Here is a 21,185-nt window from a genome sequence, read left to right on the forward strand (position 1 = left end):
AGGCAATGCATGCGCATAATCTAGACAACTATCCATGGCTGGAGAGGTCATAGACCTTAGAGGAGAACCTATGACAGCTATTTTCATAAACCAATAGAATTTCTAACTGTATTCTAAATATTTATCCATACAGTAAGTGTAGTTCTCACCCCTCATCAAAGAAGCTTCATTTTGCAGCAGATGGGAGATTGTTACAGAAGTCTACAACTGGTCAAAATGCAGAGAAAAATGATACATCTACAATGTAACCACAAAGGCTCAGGAAGATCACAGAAGAGGATGCAGAAAGATCATAAGAGCCAAAGGACCAGGGCTCCTGCTGATACCTGTCTTCTAGACATTACAGAGAACTACACCCATGGAATCTTAACAATATGGATGCCTAAAAAAGACCTGTATAAGTCAGGTAGGGGATGGTGGTGCATGCCTTTAATCCCAGCATTTTAGAGGCAGAGAAAGGCAGTTCTCTGTGAGTTCCAGGCCAGCCTAGTTAGTATACAAAGTGAGTTCAAGGATAGCCAGGGACACACAGAGAAGCCCTGTCTCGAAAACAAACCAACCAGCAAAGACATGTATAATGACAATAGCAGTGATACACCAACATGGATGAAGGTAGGGGGTGATTTCACAAGATCCCACCCCTAGATGAAGAGCTACAGAGAATCAGTGGCTGTTGAGAGGGAGAATCAGTTTTCACCTGGGATGAGTTAGCTCCTTGACAGGGTATCCAATCCCAAGTATATGGGCAACACTGAATAGAGTCAGTAGGGTGTGTGTGTGTGTGTGTGTGTGTGTGTGTGTGTGTGTGTGTGTGTGTGTGTGTGTGTGTGTGTGTGTGTGTGTGTGTGTGTGTGTGTGTATACTAATGATTAAAGAAGAGGTCGCAGGGCAGTGGTGGCATAGGCCTTTAATGTTAGCACTTGGGAGGCAGAGGCAGAGGCAGGCAAATTTCTGTGAAGTTCTAGGACAGCCTGGTCTACAGAGCTAGATCCAGGACAGCGGAGCTACACAAAGAAATGCTGTCTTGAAAAACGAAACAAAAAAGAAGATATTGTGAATTTGAGAGGAAGTGGGGGGGACATCAGAGGAGTAGAAGAAGGTAGAATGTGGAGTAGAAATGATGTACAGTATTCATGTATGAAATTCTCAAATAAATTAAATTAAGAAGCCAACTGAAGCAATACTTCCAGAAAGAGTAAGACAGAAGTGTTTAGTAAAGACAGACTTTAAAGAGCAAAGATTGAAGCAGTCAACACTGAACTACAATTAGAACACACCGAGACCAGATACTTCTACTGTTGGGTCTGTGGTCATGCAAGGATGGCGGGGGGGGGGGGGGGGGGACACGAACAGACCACCAAAATCTATTAAACCAGAAGCAAGCTTTATTTCAGGAAAAGAAAAAAAAATCTCTGCTGGGCACAAAAGCTTATCAGTTATAGCTGAGACTACAGGGGTTTCTCAAACTGTGGCAATGGGGGTTGGTTTTGGGTCTCTTCTTATAGTAAAATCAAACACCGGGTGTGGGTCAAAGAACTTTTTCAACCTTGAGGTCAGGCTTTAAGTCACATTACACTTTAAGTTTTAAACCCTTTGGTTACAGGATTTTAGGATGTTAACTTAGGTTGTTTGCAAAAGCCTGTGGCTGATAAACTGATGCCCTGAAAAAATGCAAGGCAGATAGTGGAGTCACATAGGAGGACAGTTCAAAATTAAGAGAATACAATGCCCAAAGAAGCAACAGTTAGAAGCCAACCCTTGTCTGCCATACCTGCCCAGCTGGGAAGCTGGGAGGCAGGAGACAATTGTTAAAAGTTTACCTCTGTACATAGTGGCTGCCAGGAGGTCTGCTCTAATGGCAGAAAGTGGTTGTTAAAGGTTATCAGTGGCTGCTAGCTTTATTTTTATTTTTTCCAAAATGTGTTTGAGCTTACAATTTTATATTTCTATGTTTCTCGACCTTTCATTTCTATATTCCTATTTCTGGGCCCTTCGATACCATCATTGAGCAAGACCTTCCTCGATCCTTACAGTGGCATACCCTAATACTTAGAAGAAGGAAAGTACAAAAATAAAGAAACTCAGGTCCTGAGGCTTGGTGGCAAAGCACCATTACCTGCTGAGCTACTTTATCAGTTTCATTGTGTTTTCTGGGTGTCTTAGTGAAAATTAAATGACCATCATTGTGTTTGGGCTTATCTGTGGCCTCTCTGTTGTATTTCACTGGACTGTGTGTCTGGTTTTTCAAAGGGTTTTGTAGTACTAGGAATTGAACCAGGGCCTCCCACATGCTAAGCAAGCACTCTACCACAGAGCTACACCTCCAATCCATTTAAACTTTGAGACAAGTGTCATCCTAAGTTGTCAAGGCTGGCCTTGGACCTGTGATTCTCTTGCCTCTGCCTCCTGAGTAGCTAAATTACAGGCATGTGCCATCACAACCAGCACTTACCTGTTTTTATTCTAGTAGGAGACTAAATTTATTACTGTAGCTTCATAATGTAATTGTAAATTAGGATGTGTTATATCTCCAACTTTTTCTTCTCACAATATTGATGTGGGTGCTTGAGGCTTCATGCTTTTGTACAAATTTTAGGATTTTTGTTTTGTTTTGTTTTATGAGGCAGAGTTGCTTTAGAGCCTATCCTGGAACTCACTCTGTAGACCAGGCTGGCCTTGAACTCACAGAGATCCACCTGCCTCTGCCTCCTGAGTGCTGGGATTAAAGGCATGTGCCACCACTGCCCAGTTTAGGATTCTTTTTAAATTTTGTGGAAAAGCTACTGGAATATATATATATATATATATATATATATATATATATATATCTCCATATTGCTTTTATTCTTGGTGTTTCTGCAAATTTTTAATCTTTCAGTCCACAAGCAGAAGGTATCTTTTCATTTATTTGTGTTTTCTTCAATGATTTAGAAACCAAATTTGGAATTTAGAAACCAAAATCCCTTGAAGGACTCCAGGTTTTAAAGGTTTTTAGTGGCCTGGGATGGATTCCCCTCTCCTCATTTTGAGTTGGTCAGCATAGACAAGTAAGAGTGAGCTGACTAGCCCGGCAGCGGCAGCGGCGGTGGCGCACACCTTTTATCCCAGTACTCAGCAGGCAGAGGCAGGCAAGCCCTGGGCAGGGGCTCAGTCAGGCCACTCTTTTTTTTTTTTTTTTTTTTTGAGACAAGGTTTCTCTGTGTGGCTTTGGAGTCTGTCCTGGCACTTGCTCTGTAGACCAGGCTGGCCTCAAACTCACAGACACCCACCTGCCTCTGCCTCCTAAGTGCAGGGATTAAAGGTGTACACCACTACAGCCTGGCTGGTGAATTTTTTTTAATAATTTATTTTATGTGCACTGGTGTTTTGCCTGTATATCTGTGTGAGGGTGTCAGATCTTGGAGTTACAGACAGTTGTTAGCTGCCATGTGGGTTCTGGGAATTGAACCTGGAACTTCTGGAAGAGCAGTCAGTGCTCTTAACCATGGAGCCATTTCTCCAGCCTGATGGTGAATTCATTAATACTATGTTTCTTTATGTTTTTCTACATATGAAATATTTCATAATTTAATTTAGAAAATTGAATTAACTGCTAATATTACAGCTAAGGAAATAGTAAATAATAATGATGGGGTAATGAAGTACTAACCACTCAGTAATATTTTCACTCTTTAAGAAAAAGTAAAGTATAATTTGCATACGTATTTCAGAAAGTTTTGCTTACCCTTAAATTTGTTCATTGTACCAATATTTTGAAGAATTCTTCTTGGACTGTTTGCTGCAAAACAAGCTGCCTTCTCATATTCACCATTGGAGATTAATTCATTGAACCTACATTGCATTTTAAAACACATTACAATGATACACAAAACCAAATATTAGAAATTAAGTACAATGTTATAGTGGAAACAAAAGTAATTCAATACGTTCTAACTATATTTATCCATTCAGTATGATGTTCAGTTCTTCTCTAGGACTTGTTCTGACCTGTTTGTCTCAGGGTTAAATTTTCACCTTTTGAGTAGCTTTGAACTTGACCCTGCACTTTGTCCCCACAGACCCCATGTAGAAAACAGGAAGGAAGAACACGGTGAATTTATACCGAGTTGGGCTTCTTTTCTTCACAGATCACCAGGAAAGAGCTACCTGCCTAGAAACTCAGCCTCAGGGAAATAACCAAACACAGAGGCAGCCCAGCAGGACAACTAGAGGAGTTGAGAATCCAGCACCATTTGTCAATATCAAACTCCCCATGACCACAAGCAGAGGTTCATGAAGTTACTCTTCCTTCTCCACACAGCAAAGGTCCCAAACTAGCCATTAGGAAAAGAGGAGTCATACAGTGTCACAAAGGAATGTTGAACAAAGTGGAAAATCATCAAAGTAACATGTAAGGGGATGTGGTGGCCATGCCTTTAATCTCAGCACCCGGGAGGCAGAAGCAGGTGGATCTCTGTGAGCTCCAGGCCAGTTTGGTCTACAATGTGAGTTCTAGGACAGCCAGGGCTATATGGAGAAAAACCTGTTTCAAAAAATCAAAAAACCAAAATCAAAACCCTCTTCTATGAAAACCTGGAGAAATGACTCAGAGGTTAAGAGCACTGGCTGCTCTTCCAGAGGTCCTGAGTTCAATTGCCAGCACCCACATGGTGGCTCACAAACATCTGTAATGAGATCTGGTGCCCCCTTCTGGCCTGCAGGCATACATGCAGGCAGAGCACTGTATATATAATAAATAAATAAATCGCAGGGTGTTGGTGGCGCATGCCTTTAATCCCAGCACTCAGGAGGCAGAGGCAGGCGGATCTCTGTGAGTTTGAGGCCAGCCTGGTCTCCAGAGCGAGTCCCAGGATAGGCTCCAAAGCTACACAGAGAAACCCTGTCTCGAAAAACCAAAAAAAAAATAAAATAAAATTAAATAAATAAATAAATCTAAAAAAAGAAAAAAACCAGAAAACCTAGAGTTGTACCACAAAAGCTCCACAGTAACTGGACTGGAGTTGGTTGGAGAAACAGCTGGCACAGCAGGGTGTCTCTCTCTCTCTCTCTCTCTCTCTCTCTCTCTCTCTCTCTCTCTCTCTCAAGCACACATGCATGCACACAGGTGCTGACAAGGCAGAGGGTCCCTCCCTCCCTCCCTCCCTCCCTCCTCCCTCCCTCCCTCAGTGTTGTGTGAAGTTTGGTGGCCTGAGCTGGCCTCCGGAGCCCATGGAAAGGTGGATGGAAGAGCAGGCTCCACAACGTTGTCTTGAGACTCCCACATGAGTGCAGTAGTTTGTTTGTGTGTATACCCACATTAATGATAGGAAATAGGAGAGAGAAGCAATTAAAGAATGACACTAACACTGACCTCTGGCCTCTACGCTCATGTGCACCCACTCTCCTGTGCATGCACATACAAATAAATTCATAAAAAATTAAAGTTATATTCAATTTGGACTGGAGAGATGGCTCAATAGTTAAAAACACATACGACTCTTACAAAAGACCCGTTTGATTCCCAGCATCTACATGGGGCGGCTCATAATCACCTGTAACTCCAGTTCTAGGGGATCTGACTCATCCCGCATTTATGGGCACTGAAGTTTATGTGAACAAGCTCATGTATGTACACATACTTAAAATAGTAAGTATTTGAAAAATGATTCTAAATTTTAAAAATCTGTTAGACTCAGAGAAATATATATTGTAAGAAAATAACAGTCTTTGGTGCTCCAACCTTTGAATTGTCTTTTTTTTTTTTTTTTTTTTTTTTGGTTTTGAAAGATTTTAGTTTGCTGAGAGAAAAAGTTTCCCACAGACCTTGGCCCAGGACAAGGAAGTTGGCCCCAACCCGAGGGCAGACAAACAATCCTTTTGGGTCACACCTGGCCAACAGACAATCGGAGACTTTCCAGGTACATTCTGTGGTTTCTCCTTTGTAGAAAATCAGGTCACACCTGAGTGACCACTCTAACATGAGATCATACTCTGTAATCAATCACTTTGTGCCCCTTGCCTGTATGCTGATCTGCGTTTTTTTCTATATAAGGAGCCTGTAACCCTTGCTGGGGTGTGCAGCTTTCCCGATATTGCTGACACCCGAATGAGCATTTGTTCAATAAACTCTCTTGCTTTTGCAGCTCTTGGTCTGGTTTCTGAGTCTCGGGGGCTCCTCGGAATTCTGTGGCCCTTAGGGGTCTGGGGTCTTTCAGTTTTTCAAGACTGGGTTTCTCTCTTGTAGCTCTGGAGACCAGGCTGGCCTCGAACTTGCAGAGATCCACCTGCCTCTGCCTCATGAGTGCTGGGATTAAAGGCGTGCGCTACCACCACCTGGCAAATGACTGTTTTTTCTTTTTGTTTTTGTTTTGTTTTGGTTTTTTTTTTTTTGAGACAGGGATTCTCTGTGGCTTTGGAGGCTGTCCTGGAACTGAACTGTCTTTACCTACTTTTTTTGTACCACAACAACAAACAAATCAACAAGTAAAAACCACTTGACATTTAAGACCATATTACATATGCCGATTAAAGTACCCTGACAGCTTGTAAATTAACCTTAGAAGATTTTACATCTAGCTCATGTAATACTATAAAGCACGTATTACTTTATTGCTCTCTGCTCCTGGCTGTGGATATAATAATACTCCAGCTGCTTCAGATCCCTAGTCCCTCGATCTCCCTACAATGATGGTCAGTAACCTGGAATTATGCAAGACGTTTCTAAATATCCTACTAGTGCAAGGCCCACACAATGGTTCATCAAGCTAAGGTGCTTTCCACTATGCCTGACAAGCTGAGTTCCACTCCCAGGACCCACGTGGTAGAAAGACCAAACATTCCTACAAGTTGTCATCTCACTGCTATGCTCCCTACCTACGCCCACAAAATAAATAAGTGTAACATAATATATCATAGAATAAAAATAATTACAAAAAAGAGATTGCACTAGCTACAATAATCTAAAATTAAAAGACAAACTTGCAAGCCAGCCCTCAGGAGGTGGGCAGGAGGATCAGTAGTTCAAGGTCATCCTGTACCACATAGTGAGGCTTTTTGGGTTGTGAGATGTTATCGAAAAACAAACAAAAATAAAAGCAACATGTCAGGCAGTGGTGGCACACACCTTTAATACCTGTACTCAGAAGGCAGAGACAGGCCGATATCTGTTTGAGGCCAGCCTGGTCTACAGAGCAAGTTCCAGGACAGCTAGGGCTGTTATATAGAGAAATCCTGTCTCAGAAAAAAAAAACAAGGAAGGAAGGAAGGAAGGAAGGAAGGAAGGAAGGAAGGAAGGAAGGAAGGCAGGCAGGCAGGCAGGCAGGCAGGCAGGCAGGCAGGCAGGCAGGCAGGCAGGCAGGCAGGCAACAATAATCCACCCAAAACAAACAAACCCAAAATAGAAATGATATTTGCCTTTCAATGTAGTAAAGCATAATTATAGCTTCTTTTGTCTTGCTTGGGTCATCTTCAAATAGCTCATCAACAATGGTTTCATCAACTAAATATTGAAAGGACAATTTGTAATGATACTGTTTAGTGGTAGGAAATAGTGAACATGTTTAGAGCCAACAACTTACTGCTTTGGCTTCAAACAACACCAACCCTTTTCTAAAGGGGGTTACTTCCCTTCCTCCCTGGGCCTCATTCTCAGGAATACCCTCAGGTTTGCTATTTTCCCCTCTCCCTCCTTTTAAATCTTTAATTTTTTTTTTTTTTTTTTTTTTTTCTTTTTTTTTTTGCAAAACTAGTGTTTGATCTCTGGAACTGGAGTCACAATTGTGAGCTGCCACAGGGGTGCTGAGAATTGAACCCTGGTCCTGTGGAAAAGCACTCAGTGTTCTTACCCACTGAGCCATCTTCTACCTCCCATCTCCAGTCCCAGCCCCATGTTCTCTCTCTTTGCCTCACCAGGTCTACTCTTTCACTAATCTGTCAGGGGCTGAAGGAAGAAACCCAGGGGGTAAGAGAGAGCTAGAAGAGCTAAGTATATTTTTAAAACTCAGCCTAGAAATCCCTTTAGCTCTGGGGGAAATGCCTTCCACTGTTCATGCTAATAAAGGAGACAGGTGAACTACCGTAGACTGCTTTGGTATTCCGAATTATCTCCACGACATCTTGGAATGGGATTCTCATGTTGTGCTTCAACCATGTAGTAAGTGTGTGTGAAATAACTTGCATTCTTTGATGGCTGTAAAAGAACATCGACAACACCCTGAGCTAGGATCACATACAGAGTGATAGAGCAGACTTGAGTTAACTGATGTTCATACCGAAACTGCAGGTCTCTGTTCAGACTTTCAGCTATATCTCGACGTTTTAGTAGCACAGTCATCTCCTCATCTAGTTCAACCTTCTTTTGGGCTGATACATACTCTGTTGTCAGATCTTGCTTACGTTTTATATATTTATCTTCAAGATGCTGCTTATATTTATTGAGAGCCTCCAGACTGACAGATTCTTGAAGAGTCATCCCTATAGGAAAAACAAACAGGCTGAGTCTCAAGTAGGACGGCTTATTGCATTATAAAATAATTCAGAAACTGGAACAGGAACTTGTGGCTTCCTGAACATACATACAATTATCACAAATAGTAATGCTAATAGTTTGTTTTTTGGTTTTGTTTTTTGTTTGTTTGTTTTTACATCTATTTGTTTAGTGCTTAGAACTCTGGCCTTGTGCAAATTAGGCAAATTCTCAAACCGTTACAGATGGTTGTGAGCCACCATATGGTTGCTGGGAATTGAACTCAGGACCTCTGGAAGAGCAGTCAGTGCTCTTAACCTCTCCAGCCCCCAGATGCCAAATCTTGAAAACTCAGTCTCTCTCTCACTCTCTCTCTACACACACACACACACACACACACACACACACACACACACACACACCTTACTTCATATGCCATCTTTTCTCATCTGGCCAATTACTGACATTAGGACCCACTTCCACTTCCAGAGCCAGGCATAATGGTATGGGTACGGGGGTGGGGGGGTGGTGGTGTTTGGTCCGTAGAGGCAGGTGGATCTCTGTGAGTTCGAGGCCAGCCTGGTCTACAGAGCAAGTTTCAGGACAGGCTCCAAGGCTACACAGAGAAACCCTATCTCAAAAAACCAAAACCAAACAAACACACAGCTTCTTCAATTTAGGCCAAATCTGTCTTCCTGAAGTTTCCACCTACTGGTTCTGCCTCTGGATAAACACTACACAAAACCTTGTAAGTTCTGGAGTTACTGACCTTCAATTACTATCCTTAATGGTCTATTCATCACACTAATCTCCCTCAGTCCTGGAGGAAGCCAGGAGATACTCCATTTCTCAAATATAACAAGATTTTATTACCTTAAAGTCATGAAAACATGAATTCAATGAATGTCAACCATGAATAACATTCAGCAAACTTAACACAGTAAAATGTTTAATATACCAGTGGCTCTCAAACTTTACAGCATAACCAGAACTTCAGACAACATCACTCAATGAACTCCTTTACCAAGTTTCTCAGTTTCATCTGAGATGAGATGACATCTAAAGGTAGGGGTGTGTGTGTGTGTGTGTGTGTGTGTGTGTATTATGCAAGTGCAGTAGGTGTGTAAATACATGTTTTATATCAGGTGTCTTCCTCATACCAATGAGCTCCAGGTATCCACTTGTTTCTGCCTGTCTCTGTCCACCCCAGCACTGGATTAAAGGGGACATAGCTTGTATCTGGGGAGGGAACACTGAGTTTGCACAGTGGGCACTTCACAAATCTCACCAACCCTAAGGATTTCTACTCTTAACAATTCTCAAGTGATGCTGACATTGATGTGCAAGCATTATATGAGCTTGCCAGGTTGCAGTCTGGACACCTTTCAGACTTGCTTCAAGTTTGCTCTTTCCTGAGTATCTACTAGGACCCTGCCTAAAGTTGCTTGTACAACACACAACTGAAGAAATTCACATATTAATACACTGTACTAATTTTTTGTTTGCAAAACAATGTATGTTTGTGTAAGAGGCAGTCAACTGGACCCACTGGGAATTTTCAGGGAGATACTGCACCTGGGATGGGTCTCCAGAGTTGCCTGTTAGAAGCACAGAGCTTTACTTCTTCCTTGTCGTACTCTGCTCTCATCTGTTTCATCTGATCTATTTGCAATTGAATCTTTGTGGAATTATTTTCAATAATCCTTACTCTAAAAAAAAAAAAGAACAGAAATGCTTTTTTACACTTGTCACAACCAGTTTAATTCTTGAATCATAATATTTAAAATAAAACTAGATTGTTGCTTTATTTGGCTAATTGCAATTTGAACTGTTATGAACTAGATACTTAGAAAAGAATGCCCCAGAAAGTTGACACACAAACAGGAAATAATTTCCACTCAGAGTGCTAATGAAAGCAAGTACTATTATTACTAAGCCCATTGCAAATCAATAAACTTTAACTATAGTCTGGCAACAAAGTACCATCTATTCCCTTTAGTAAAAATAACTGCTACAACTGAAAAAGCATTTTTAGTCTTCCTTTTTCTTTTGAAAGGGTCTTATTACGTAGCTAAATTTGGCTTTAAATTTGTGATCCTGCTCCTCAGCACTGGATCACAAGTGTGAACCACCTCACTGGGCTTAAAGAAAAGCAAGCAAGCAAGCAAGCAAGCAAGCAAGCAAGCAAGCAAGCAAGCAAGCAAGAAAGAAAGAAAGAAAGAAAGAAAGAAAGAAATAAAGAAAGAAGGAAAAGAAGAAAGAAAGAAAGAAAACTTATTTTTATTTTTCTGGGGCTATAGTAACAATTATTACAAATTTTGTGACTTAAAATAGCATTATCTTCTCATCATTCTGGAGGCCCGAAGTCCAAAAGTAGTAGCATTAAACCATACAAAAGTGAGTAACTATCATTTGGGAAGCTGAAACAAGGGGACTACTGTAAGTCTGAGGTCAACCAGAGCTACATAGTGAAACTTTATTTAAAAAACATTGTATTTTAAGGAGCATTTTATTACTTGGTGGATCACTTATTGTTGGGGATCACCAGATGAAGTGCTGTAATTCTGGTGGGAATCATGAAACTGTACTGTCAAATCATCCATGCTTGGAACAACTTCCCTCCTTTTATGATACCACAGTGTACTTTCACTATATTAAGAGGGATCATAAAATCCTCAAGCAAAATTAATGGTTTTGCTCAAAATATATAATAATACAGTTGGTAGAAGGCAATATAAAACTATAGCTTTAAAATAAAAATTTAATTAAAGGTAGGCATGGTATAATTCTATAATATTAGTACTTGAAGGCTGAAGGTCTTGAGCAAGGCCAGCCTGGTGAATCACCACTAGCTTAGGCTAAATAGTGTCACCCTCTCTCAAAATAATAAAATAAACAAAACAGTAAAACGAAAGACCAACCAATTATTATGACACCTTTCTGGCTAGTTACTGGCATACTCACTTTGCTTCAAGTTGGATGGCTCTTCTCTGGTGATATACCAACGCTGTGGGCTCTGCTGCCAAAACTTTAAGTTTTCCATGAAGATAAAAAGCAGTTTTTCGGCCTTTCTTTATTGTCTCAATAAAGGCATCATATTCTTTTTTGATTGAAGTAAGAATGACCTTGTATGCACTGACATAGTCTATTACCTGAAATATGATTTTTCCGTCTGTGGTACTGAATTTTGTTTTAACAGAAGATACCGTGAGCAAAAACCTTTTAAGCAGGTTATTTTTAGGTAAGTTGTGATTATTAATTAGAAGTATAAGCATCTTACAGCAAACACAACATGACTAGGCACTAAAAACAATAATTACCAAATACATGCTCTCTGTGGGTTATTATGTAGGTATTGTGATCCTAATTATGAGAAAGATGCACTTATACTTGGTATGAATTCATAATGAGGCATTGGCTAATACAGTACTAGGTCTCCATTTTTCAACTCTAGATCTTTTAATTATATATCTCTTACTCCATTAATATCTACTCTCCTGACTTCATTTATACATTATTTTTGTGCTACTCGTAATTATGTGTGTGGATGTGCCTGTGTGGGGGAGTGTGCATGTGAGTACAGGTGCCTGCTTGCAAGAGAGTAGAAGCTTCAGACCCGAGCTGGAGGCACAGGTGGCTGTGAGACCTCTGATGTAAGTGTGGGGACCAGACTCAGGTCTTCTGGAGAAAAGTGTGTGCTCCTAACCACTAAGAAATCTCCCCAGTCCCCACTGAGATACTGCAATCTTCCACTAGGAAGATCAGATCAGAGTTCCCAATTGCATCTCTATTTTCATCATGTCCAAAACAACTGTGAAAAAAACAACCCTCATCACTACACATTCATGGTTTCCAATAATATTTAAGTAAATCATCTATCAGGAAAGATAGCAGAGGAAAAGAATAGCAGAAAGGTTAACGAAGAAACATAGTGCCTGCAGAAAGTGCAGGTTTCCACGAAAGAAGGCTGACTCCACAGCACACACCCCTTTGTTAGGACTTTTCTCCCTTAGTCTTGTATATGCAGCACTCACACAAAATATATTATCAAAACTTTTAAATAGGCTCAGAAACAAGCAAAAATTTTAATTTATGCTTTTCAAATATTGATGAAATATAGGGAATAAAGGTAATCAATCCAAAATTTTCTCTGAAGTCTGAAATTATGCTTGTTTGTCTTTGCTGCATTTCTTGGGTGTGTTATCCTTCTTGAGTTTTCTTTAGCTACACAGTATCTAAAGAAAGTTATCCAGGAAGACATCCATTTTGCCACATGTGGTCTAGAGGGGTCATTAATCTATGGCAAGTACCAGGAAAAGATATCTGAGGAGATGCAGTGCTTTCCCCACCCCTCACCCCAAACCACACCAGCTTTCACCCCAACCAGGAATTGCTGTTCATGAGGGAAGGATTTCCACGTTCAGTCTCTTGCTACTTGCTCCTGCTCATCTTCTATCTCTCCTGCTCCTGTAATGTGCTCCAGTAACCCATATCAGATACATTAATGGGTAGTTAACACAAATGCAGTAACTATGATCAGTGACCACGTCAGTGTGCTAGAAGAAATCATCTCAGTAGAATACACCTTTTTGAATGCACAGAAAAGCATAAAGTGGAGGATGCAAACTGGCATACCACCCATAGAATAAAGCTGGCAATTTCACCTTATACACAAAACATTTTAAGGCTTGGGACTCTTTATCACCAATCTACTTATAGCTCCCTGAAAACTCTGAGAGCGTAACACCCAGAAGCCCTGTGCCTCAAGGGCACTTTCTGTTGTTGGATATATATGTTTACTTTATCCTTCCTCTTTTTTTCCCTTTCTTTTCCTTTGGTTTCATACATTCCAAGATGGCCTTCAATGCACTATGTAGCTAAGGATGACAATGAACTTGTAATATTGCTGCTTCCACATCCCAAGTTTTGGGATTACAGGTGTGTAGCACCATATCAGAATTAAACCATGTGGTGCTGAGGATAGAACCTAGAGCCTTGTGCCTGTTGCCCAAGCTACATTCCCTGTCTCTGTACTCACTTTTCTTCAGAGTGAGGAAGTAGGCTTCTAAAAGTCTTCTTTAGCATATATTCACTATAGATAACAATAACATTTCACAATGACATTTCCACACGTGTTTTAATTTTAATCTCTTCCTTTCCCCAAATACTTTCTACTTCTACCTTAATTATTTTGGTGATGCAATTAGTTTGACTAAGATTGCTTATATGAGCATACTCGAAGATTACTTGTAAGCAAGTAACCAGAGGCTACAACCCTATAGACAACGTCTCTTCCTCCTTCCATCAACCATTAACCATTTAAAGATTCTCAGGAGGGCCGGGCGGTGATGGCGCATGCCTTTAATCCCAGCACTCAGGAGGCAGAGGCAGGTGGATCTCTGTGAGTTCAGACTAGCCTGGTCTACAAGAGCTAGTTCCAGGACAACCTCCAAAGCCACAGAGAAACCCTGTCTCGAAAAACCAAAAACAAACAAACAAACAAACAAAAAAAGAATTTAGACTCATTGAAAAAACTGCAGTTGCTCAAAAGGAGACAGTTATTTCTAAATTGCAAAGAACCAAATCTGACATGCTACATAAAGCTGTAACATTTTGTAATCTAGCTCCATTATTTCCAATGTTAATATCAGTCAAACCTTTATGTACCATATCTAGACCACTGACAGGGCTCAAATGGTTTAGGTGAAACTTCTAGTTGATTCCTTCATTGATCTGAGCTGAATCATGCCATTTTCTTGATGGTGGCTTCAAACTCCTGACTGCAAGCAATCTTCCAGCCCCAGCATTCCTACCAGCTAGGACTACTGGCATGCGCCATAGCACCTGGCTCAAGAAGTTTCATTGAACATACCATATCATATATAAACCAAGATCTTAGTGATAGCAGAAATAAACCTAGGACATAGATTACTAGTTATTGTTCACAATGGGTGTTCTAGCAAATTAGATGGTACCTTAACAGGAAAGGGTAAAAATGATTACCAGAAGGCACAGCCAAGTTGTTGACAAAAAACAGCTTGTTAAACTAAACTAATTGACTCTATGTAGCAGTCAGGAAATGTAAATGCAGCACTGTTTTCCCTATTCATCCTGGTGTAACAAACTGGATGAACTTCTCCAAAAGAGTATACAGAATGTAGTCAACCAGGTATTTCTGAGGCAGTGGTTAAGCTAGGTTACATATAGTCTCTTGAAAATGTCCCGTCTTAAAGAGCATCATGGTACCTTGTCGAAAACATTTCGGTATATGGTGTAATACTCATCAGCAGGTCCTTTCTCGTTGCAGCCCACTCTTTTGGTTTCTGTAATTATGTATCTTTGCATGCTTTCCAAAAACTCCTTGTCACTTCTACTAATGATGGGAGGGAGAACTGCATGTTTGTTTACTTCTTGGAATGACATAAATCTTAATCTGTGAGCTTGTTCACCGGAGAAAAATTAAGCTTTGACCTTCTTTTCCAACAAAGCCAAAAAATTTTAGTGAGTCTGAAATAAAACACGACCATCAGTTAATATAAGCCTACAATTCTTAAGTCAAAAGTCAATTTAAAAATATGTATGTTTCTGGAAAAATTATTAGGGATCAGTCACTGAGATATATATTTCAGTCAATGAATTAAAATGCCCATGCTATTCTACTGAGATTTGCTATACTCCAGAATATGTCAGACAACTGAGAACTCTTCCCTTAGGGCCAGTGAGATGGCTCATCAGGCAGAGTACTTGCCATGAGAGCCTGAAGACCTGAGTTGATACCCAGAACCCAGATCAAGATGGAGGAGAGAACCAGCCCCACTAAGCTGTCCCCTGACCCCCATAAATGCCTCCCTGTCCAGTTATGCCACACAATGATAGGTGAATACAGAAAAACACCCTTCCTTTAGACACTAAGCGGATTCCTCTTACGCATACCAGTTAAGTGATAGTTCTTAGGCTTCAACTCAGCACTTTAAAAAGTTTATATTTTGCAATGCTGGGGACTAAATTAGGGTTGTGCACATGCTAAGTAAGCACTCTACTTTTGTATCACATTTTAATAATTGTAAGAATTCGTGAAATAGTAGCTGAGACAATAGATTTGTTTCTTTCATGTGGGAACTGCTGTGTGTGCTTCTTGCTGATGCAAACAAGGTCAAATACTTTATTCCCCAGTGTCTGCCTAGCCCTGTAACACTTCTCTATTATACAATGACCACAAATAATTAGGTGAGTGGGTTTTGTTTCATTTTAAATTGTTGCTATTTTAGAGACAGGATTTCTTGCAAACCTGGTTGGTCTTAAACTCCGTATGTAGCTGAGAATGACCTTGAAAACCTTCCTGTCCCACCCCTCAAATTCCAGAATTATAGACACCCACCACATGGCTTAATAAGTAAACAACAACAATAAAAGCATGACTTCTGGGTCTGGAGGGAGGGCTTGCCAGTTAAGAGCAATGGATACTTTCCCACAGAACCTGGGTTTGACTCCCAGCACTAACCTACATGGTGATAGTGATGCAGCAGACATACATGAGGGCAACACACACATGGGCACATACACACGCACCCACCCACCATGGCTTTTCCCCCATCACTTAGACAGCCATATTTAAACGTAGTGGAGCCAGGCGGGGGTGGTGGCCCACACCTTTAATCCCAGCACTCCAGAAGGCAGAGGTAGGCGGATCTCTGTGGGTTTGAGACCAGCCTGGTCTACAAGAGCTAGTTCCAGGACAGCCTCCAAAGCCATAGAGAAACCCTATCTCAAAAAACTGAAACAACAACAACAACAAAACAAAATAAAAAAACAACAAAAGAATCTTAGTGGTTCAGTGGTTCCACACACAGGAAAGTAGAAAGGGCCTTGATGGGAAGGTTTTCAGAGGGAGGAGTATGGATGAGACAGGATGATAGTGAAAAGAACTCAAATTAATTAAATATTTGAAACTATCTAAGAATAAAAGCTAAAATATTTAAAATTACAGTCAGGTAGTGGTGGTGCAGAGGGCTAAGTTGGTAGACACAGTGAGATCCAGGCCAGCCAGGGCTACCTAGTGAGACCTTGTTCAAATAACTAATAAAATATACAAAATAAAGGAGACACCACAATAATTTTGAAATGTAAAAGACTAAATTTACCTTTTATATTGATGAGTTGGATAAAAAAAAATCAATTTACCAGAGAACATAAAGTAGTCCCATCAAAGACAAAAGCAATATATGATTAAACTCTAATTTAAAAGTTTGTTAGAGCCTGGCAACGTGGCACATACCTTTAATCCCAGCACCAGGGAGACAGAGGCCATCCTGGTCTAAAAAGTGATCTCCAGGACAGCCATGGCTATTACACAGAGAAACCCTGTCTGGAAAAACAAAAAATTAGTGTCCATGTGTAAATGTGTGGAGTATGCTTGTCATGCCACATACAGAGGTAGAGGGCAGTTTATGGGAGTCAGTTCCTATTCTTCCTTTATGGGGGACCTGGGGACTGAACTCAGGTCATCAGGCTTGGCAGAAAGTGCATTAGCTCACGGAGCCTTATCATTGGCGAAAGCTCTCTCAAGTAGAAAATCAATGTGTTTGCTCATAGTGCAATCATTATGTTTCGAGAGGGGAAGGGTACAATCGTTGGGGCATGTGTGGTCACATCTGAATAGCAGTAGCTCCCTAGGAGAATTCCAAGTTCTTTGGTGGTGTATCTATGCCCTTAAAGGGGTCAACAACTTTTTTTCCCTCTGACAAAACTATCTTCTTATGTCCTTGTCCCTCATATTTGAAGTATTTTATTCTTTGCAGTGTTGAATATCAATTCTAGCACCTCAGACATGTTAGGTAAGTACCCTACAACTCAGGTTAACTAATTTAATTTAACTAATTTAACCCCAACACTTTTTCTTTGTTTATCCACATTTGTGGAGTGTGTGTGTGTGTGTGTGTGTGTGTGTGTGTGCGCGCGCGCACGCGCTCGGATCATTCTACCTTTTGTTTAAAAAATGTTAGTCCAGGGGTGGGGTGCACTGTGAAAGTCTGAGGGTAACTTGCTGGGGTCAGTTCTTTCCACTATAGGACAGAACTCCAGGTGTCAACTCTTTACTGACAGAACCATCCAAATAGCCCTATCTAATTTTAGTTTTTTATTTATTTTTTTTTTGATTTTCGAGACAGGGTTTCTCTGTGGCTTTGGAGGCTGTCCTGGAACTAGCTCTTGTAGACCAGGCTGGTCTCGAACTCAGAGATCCACCTGCCTCTGCCTCCTGAGTGCTGGGATTAAAGGCATGCGCCACCAACGCTTGGCTCTACCTAATTTTAAAAGAGATTGTGTGTCACAAGGGTGTCATGTCGCCCTGCAACCACCCCCCCCAAAAAAAAAAAAAAAAAAAACTTCACTGAAGCTGAAGCACGATGATTTGGTTACTCTGGCTGGCCAATGAGCTCTAGGGAGTCTCCTGTCAAACAGAATCTCAACAGGCGCAGCAGTCTTTTTTAAAGTGGGGTTACAACACAGGTTTTTGCATATCAGGCATTTTATCTAAGCTATTTCCCAGCCAAAAATGTGTATTTTGGAGGCAGCAGAGCTAATAGATTAAAATGAGGGAAGAGCCCACACAGGTTATTAGGAAGATAAGCATCTTCTTTATATAAAACAAAACCAAACCAAACTGGAGGAGGTCTACCTTTAGGGATGGAAGAAAAGACATTTAGAGGGTGCAATAGAAAGGGCACTGAGTTTGTGAGGTGGAGGACTGGGAGAGGGCGCAACCCGCTTTAACTGTCCTGTTTTGCCTATTTTTTGGGGACAGCACATGTTCCTAACTATTTTTCCCAGGATGGGCAATCTCCACGTCCAAACTTGCGGTCGAGGACTACAGTCATTTTGCAGGTTTCCTTACTGTATGGCTTTTAAAACGTGCAAAGGTGACCATTAACCGTTTCACGCTGGGAGGGCACGTGCGGCTCAGATGCTTCCTCTGACTGAGGGCCAGGAGGGGGCTACACGGAAGAGGCCACACCCGCACTTGGGAAGACTCGATTTGGGCTTCAGCTGGCTGAGACGCCCCAGCAGGCTCCTCGGCTACACCTTCAGCCCCGAATGCCTTCCGGCCCATAACCCTTCCCTTCTAGGCATTTCCGGCGAGGACCCACCCTCGCGCCAAACATTCGGCCCCATCCCCCGGTCCTCACCTGAATCTCTAACTCTGACTCCAGAGTTTAGAGACTATAACCAGATAGCCCGGATGTGTGGAACTGCATCTTGGGACGAGTAGTTTTAGCAAGAAGAAAGCGACGAAAAACTACAATTCCCAGACAGACTTGTGTTACCTCTCTTCTCATGCTAAACAAGCCCCCTTTAAAGGAAAGCCCCTCTTAGTCGCATCGACTGTGTAAGAAAGGCGTTTGAAACATTTTAATGTTGGGCACACCGTTTCGAGGACCGAAATGAGAAAGAGCATAGGGAAACGGAGCGCCCGAGCTAGTCTGGCACTGCGTTAGACAGCCGCGGTCGTTGCAGCGGGCAGGCACTTGCGTGGACGCCTAAGGGGCGGGTCTTTCGGCCGGGAAGCCCCGTTGGTCCGCGCGGCTCTTCCTTTCCGATCCGCCATCCGTGGTGAGTGTGTGCTGCGGGCTGCCTCTCCGGCTTGGGGCTTCCCGCGTCGCTCTCACCCTGGTCGGCGGCTCTAATCCGTCTCTTTTCGAATGTAGGTGGAACCGCCGCCAAGATGCAGATTTTCGTGAAGACCCTTACGGGGAAAACGATCACGCTCGAGGTACGAACCAGGTGGCGTGAGAAGCGAGGCCTGCCAGAGGCCCTCTGTGCTCGCTTAAAGCTTGAGAGCGCGTTTGCGTTTGAAGTTTGGCTGTGAGCCGAGAATGGGTTGCTTACAAGCGCCTAAGTTGGGTTTTTCGGTACCGAAAGCTTGCGCCTGCCCCATGCGGAGCGGCCAAATGAAGGGTGAGCAATAGGAAATGCTCGGGGGACAGGCTCGAGCGCGTGGCACAGCGGCCGGCGCTCGCCCTGGTCTGGGAACGGAGTTGGCTTGAAGCACTGGGAGGACGTCCACTGGGTTGGCTGGTGGGTGCCAGCCCACCATCTCCCGGCTCGGTTTGTGTAAAGTACATTTGATGAGATTGGTGTAACTAACTATATGTTAACTATGTTAAAATTCGTAGGTTGAACCCTCGGACACTATAGAAAATGTAAAGGCCAAGATCCAGGATAAGGAAGGCAAGTAATGTTTTGTCGCTAGAAAAATATCGGGCTTCTAAGACTTAGGCATATTTGCTCTTAGGATAGAAAGCAGAAAAGTGCTTGGAAACTTTGCAAGACAGTTTCTTCACGTGTGAATTTTAATAAGTTGGTTTTCTTTCCCTGTTTGTTGGTTCGTGAAAACTTACTAACGTGTATTAAATGTTCAAATATGTCTCCGACATTAAGAGAAACGCTAAGTGTCTAGTAAGTCAATGACCACTGTTGGCAATTTAATACAGGATTATCTGTAACTTGGGGTGTGCACCTAGTTTGATTAAACCCAATTATGCTTTTCTTGCAATTAGGAATTCCTCCTGACCAGCAGAGGCTGATCTTTGCTGGTAAGCAACTGGAAGATGGCCGTACTTTGTCTGACTACAACATCCAAAAGGTTTGTCTGGGGAAACTTCCCAGAAATAGGGGAGAAAGCATTAGATGTGAATCCACTAACATTTGAGAAGCACTGCACCTGTTTAATGATTTTAAAATATGTGATGATGGTTGAACCTTTTGGTTTGTGGAGAGAGGTGTCCTATAGTGGGGGAGGGGAACTTAAATGGAATTCCTGAGCTTCCCCTACTTCCCAAGCATATATAGGGTGGGTGGGGTGGTTGCTGCTGGTAGGTTGCAGTCTGAATTGCTGAGGCCTCTTTCACTAACAGGAGTCCACCCTTCATCTTGTGTTGAGACTTCGTGGTGGTGCTAAGAAGAGGAAGAAGAAGTCCTACACCACTCCCAAGAAGAATAAGCATAAGAGAAAGAAGGTTAAGTTGGCTGTGCTGAAGTACTATAAGGTGAGCTGCTTTTAAGGGTGGTGCTGAGCAGTTAACATAAAGAACTAGAATTTAAGATATTTTTATTCTATGCATGCATAAACATGTTTACATATGATTAAAGAAGATGGGGAATGTCAGATTCCCTAGAGCTGGAGAGATTTCTTAAAGTGTCTTATATTTATGTGTGCAACTATATTTTTGCATGAGTAAGGAAGATGGGATGTCAGATCTCTTAGACCTGGAGATACAGTTATAAGTTGTCAGATATGAGTGCTGGGAACTGAACTCAGGTCCTCAGCAAGAACAGTATGTCTTGGCAGCTCACAACTGTCTAATCTGACATGCAGGCAAAAATTTTTAGACAGCACTTAAAATCACTTCACAACTCCCAAAACGCACTAGTGCTGTGAGGTTCAGAGGTTAACAGCTTGAGTCACTTGAAACTTCAGGGTGTCTTTGTGAAATTGTCTTAAAGTAAGTTTCTTTTTTCAGGTGGATGAAAATGGCAAAATTAGTCGCCTTCGTCGAGAGTGTCCATCTGATGAGTGTGGTGCTGGAGTTTTCATGGCTAGCCATTTTGACAGACATTACTGTGGCAAGTGTTGTCTGACTTACTGCTTCAACAAACCAGAAGACAAGTAGTTGTGTATGAATAAATAAAAAGACAGGAACTGATGTTTAGTGTTGAGTGTTATTGTATATATGTCTCTTGGGCT

At 41.8% G+C, this 21,185-nt stretch overlaps 2 protein-coding genes across 7 annotated transcripts in view; one reads left to right on the forward strand and one right to left on the reverse strand.

Annotated features, from left to right (window-relative positions):
- Clhc1 (clathrin heavy chain linker domain containing 1) overlaps positions 1-18,852 on the reverse strand; it is a 34,973-nt gene extending 16,121 nt beyond the window's left edge. The window contains exons 1-8 of one of the 6 annotated variants that reach the window (XM_027387955.2): positions 18,628-18,852; positions 14,690-14,950; positions 11,408-11,595; positions 10,019-10,152; positions 8,250-8,451; positions 8,055-8,167; positions 7,393-7,477; positions 3,725-3,831 (exon numbers count right to left, since the gene is read on the reverse strand). In XM_027387955.2, the coding sequence (XP_027243756.1) occupies positions 3,725-3,831; positions 7,393-7,477; positions 8,055-8,167; positions 8,250-8,451; positions 10,019-10,152; positions 11,408-11,595; positions 14,690-14,866 (1,006 nt within the window). In that variant the 5' untranslated portion in view covers positions 14,867-14,950; positions 18,628-18,852. Of the gene's footprint in view, positions 1-3,724; positions 3,832-7,392; positions 7,478-8,054; positions 8,168-8,249; positions 8,452-10,018; positions 10,153-11,407; positions 11,596-14,689; positions 14,951-16,718; positions 16,800-18,335; positions 18,537-18,627 lie in introns of those variants that run through there. The other 5 variants (XM_027387957.2, XM_035452348.1, XM_027387956.2 and 2 more) reach the window with 5 other exon arrangements.
- Positions 18,405-21,144, forward strand: Rps27a (ribosomal protein S27a). The gene is made up of 8 exons (XM_027387960.2): positions 18,405-18,706; positions 18,800-18,827; positions 18,937-19,051; positions 19,147-19,211; positions 19,615-19,669; positions 19,999-20,084; positions 20,356-20,487; positions 20,962-21,144. Exons 1-8 carry the CDS (start codon positions 18,405-18,407, stop codon positions 21,109-21,111), a joined length of 933 nt encoding a protein of 310 aa, XP_027243761.2. The 3' UTR covers positions 21,112-21,144.
- The last annotated feature ends 41 nt before the right edge of the window (positions 21,145-21,185 follow it).

The sequence above is a fragment of the Cricetulus griseus genome (genome assembly GCF_003668045.3).
Source record: "Cricetulus griseus strain 17A/GY chromosome 1 unlocalized genomic scaffold, alternate assembly CriGri-PICRH-1.0 chr1_1, whole genome shotgun sequence".
NCBI classification, from domain to species: Eukaryota; Metazoa; Chordata; class Mammalia; order Rodentia; family Cricetidae; genus Cricetulus; species Cricetulus griseus.

What these genes read in the sequence shown, in the direction of transcription:
- Rps27a (XM_027387960.2), top strand. Translation starts at nt 18,405, where the DNA reads ATGCTTCCTCTGACTGAGGGCCAGGAGGGGGCTACACGGAAGAGGCCA. An exon ending in CTCTTAGTCGCATCGACTGT is followed by an intron (nt 18,828 to 18,936) that starts GTAAGAAAGGCG and finishes GCACTGCGTTAG; the next exon opens with ACAGCCGCGGTCGTTGCAGC. An exon ending in CTGACTACAACATCCAAAAG is followed by an intron (nt 20,085 to 20,355) that starts GTTTGTCTGGGG and finishes TTTCACTAACAG; the next exon opens with GAGTCCACCCTTCATCTTGT.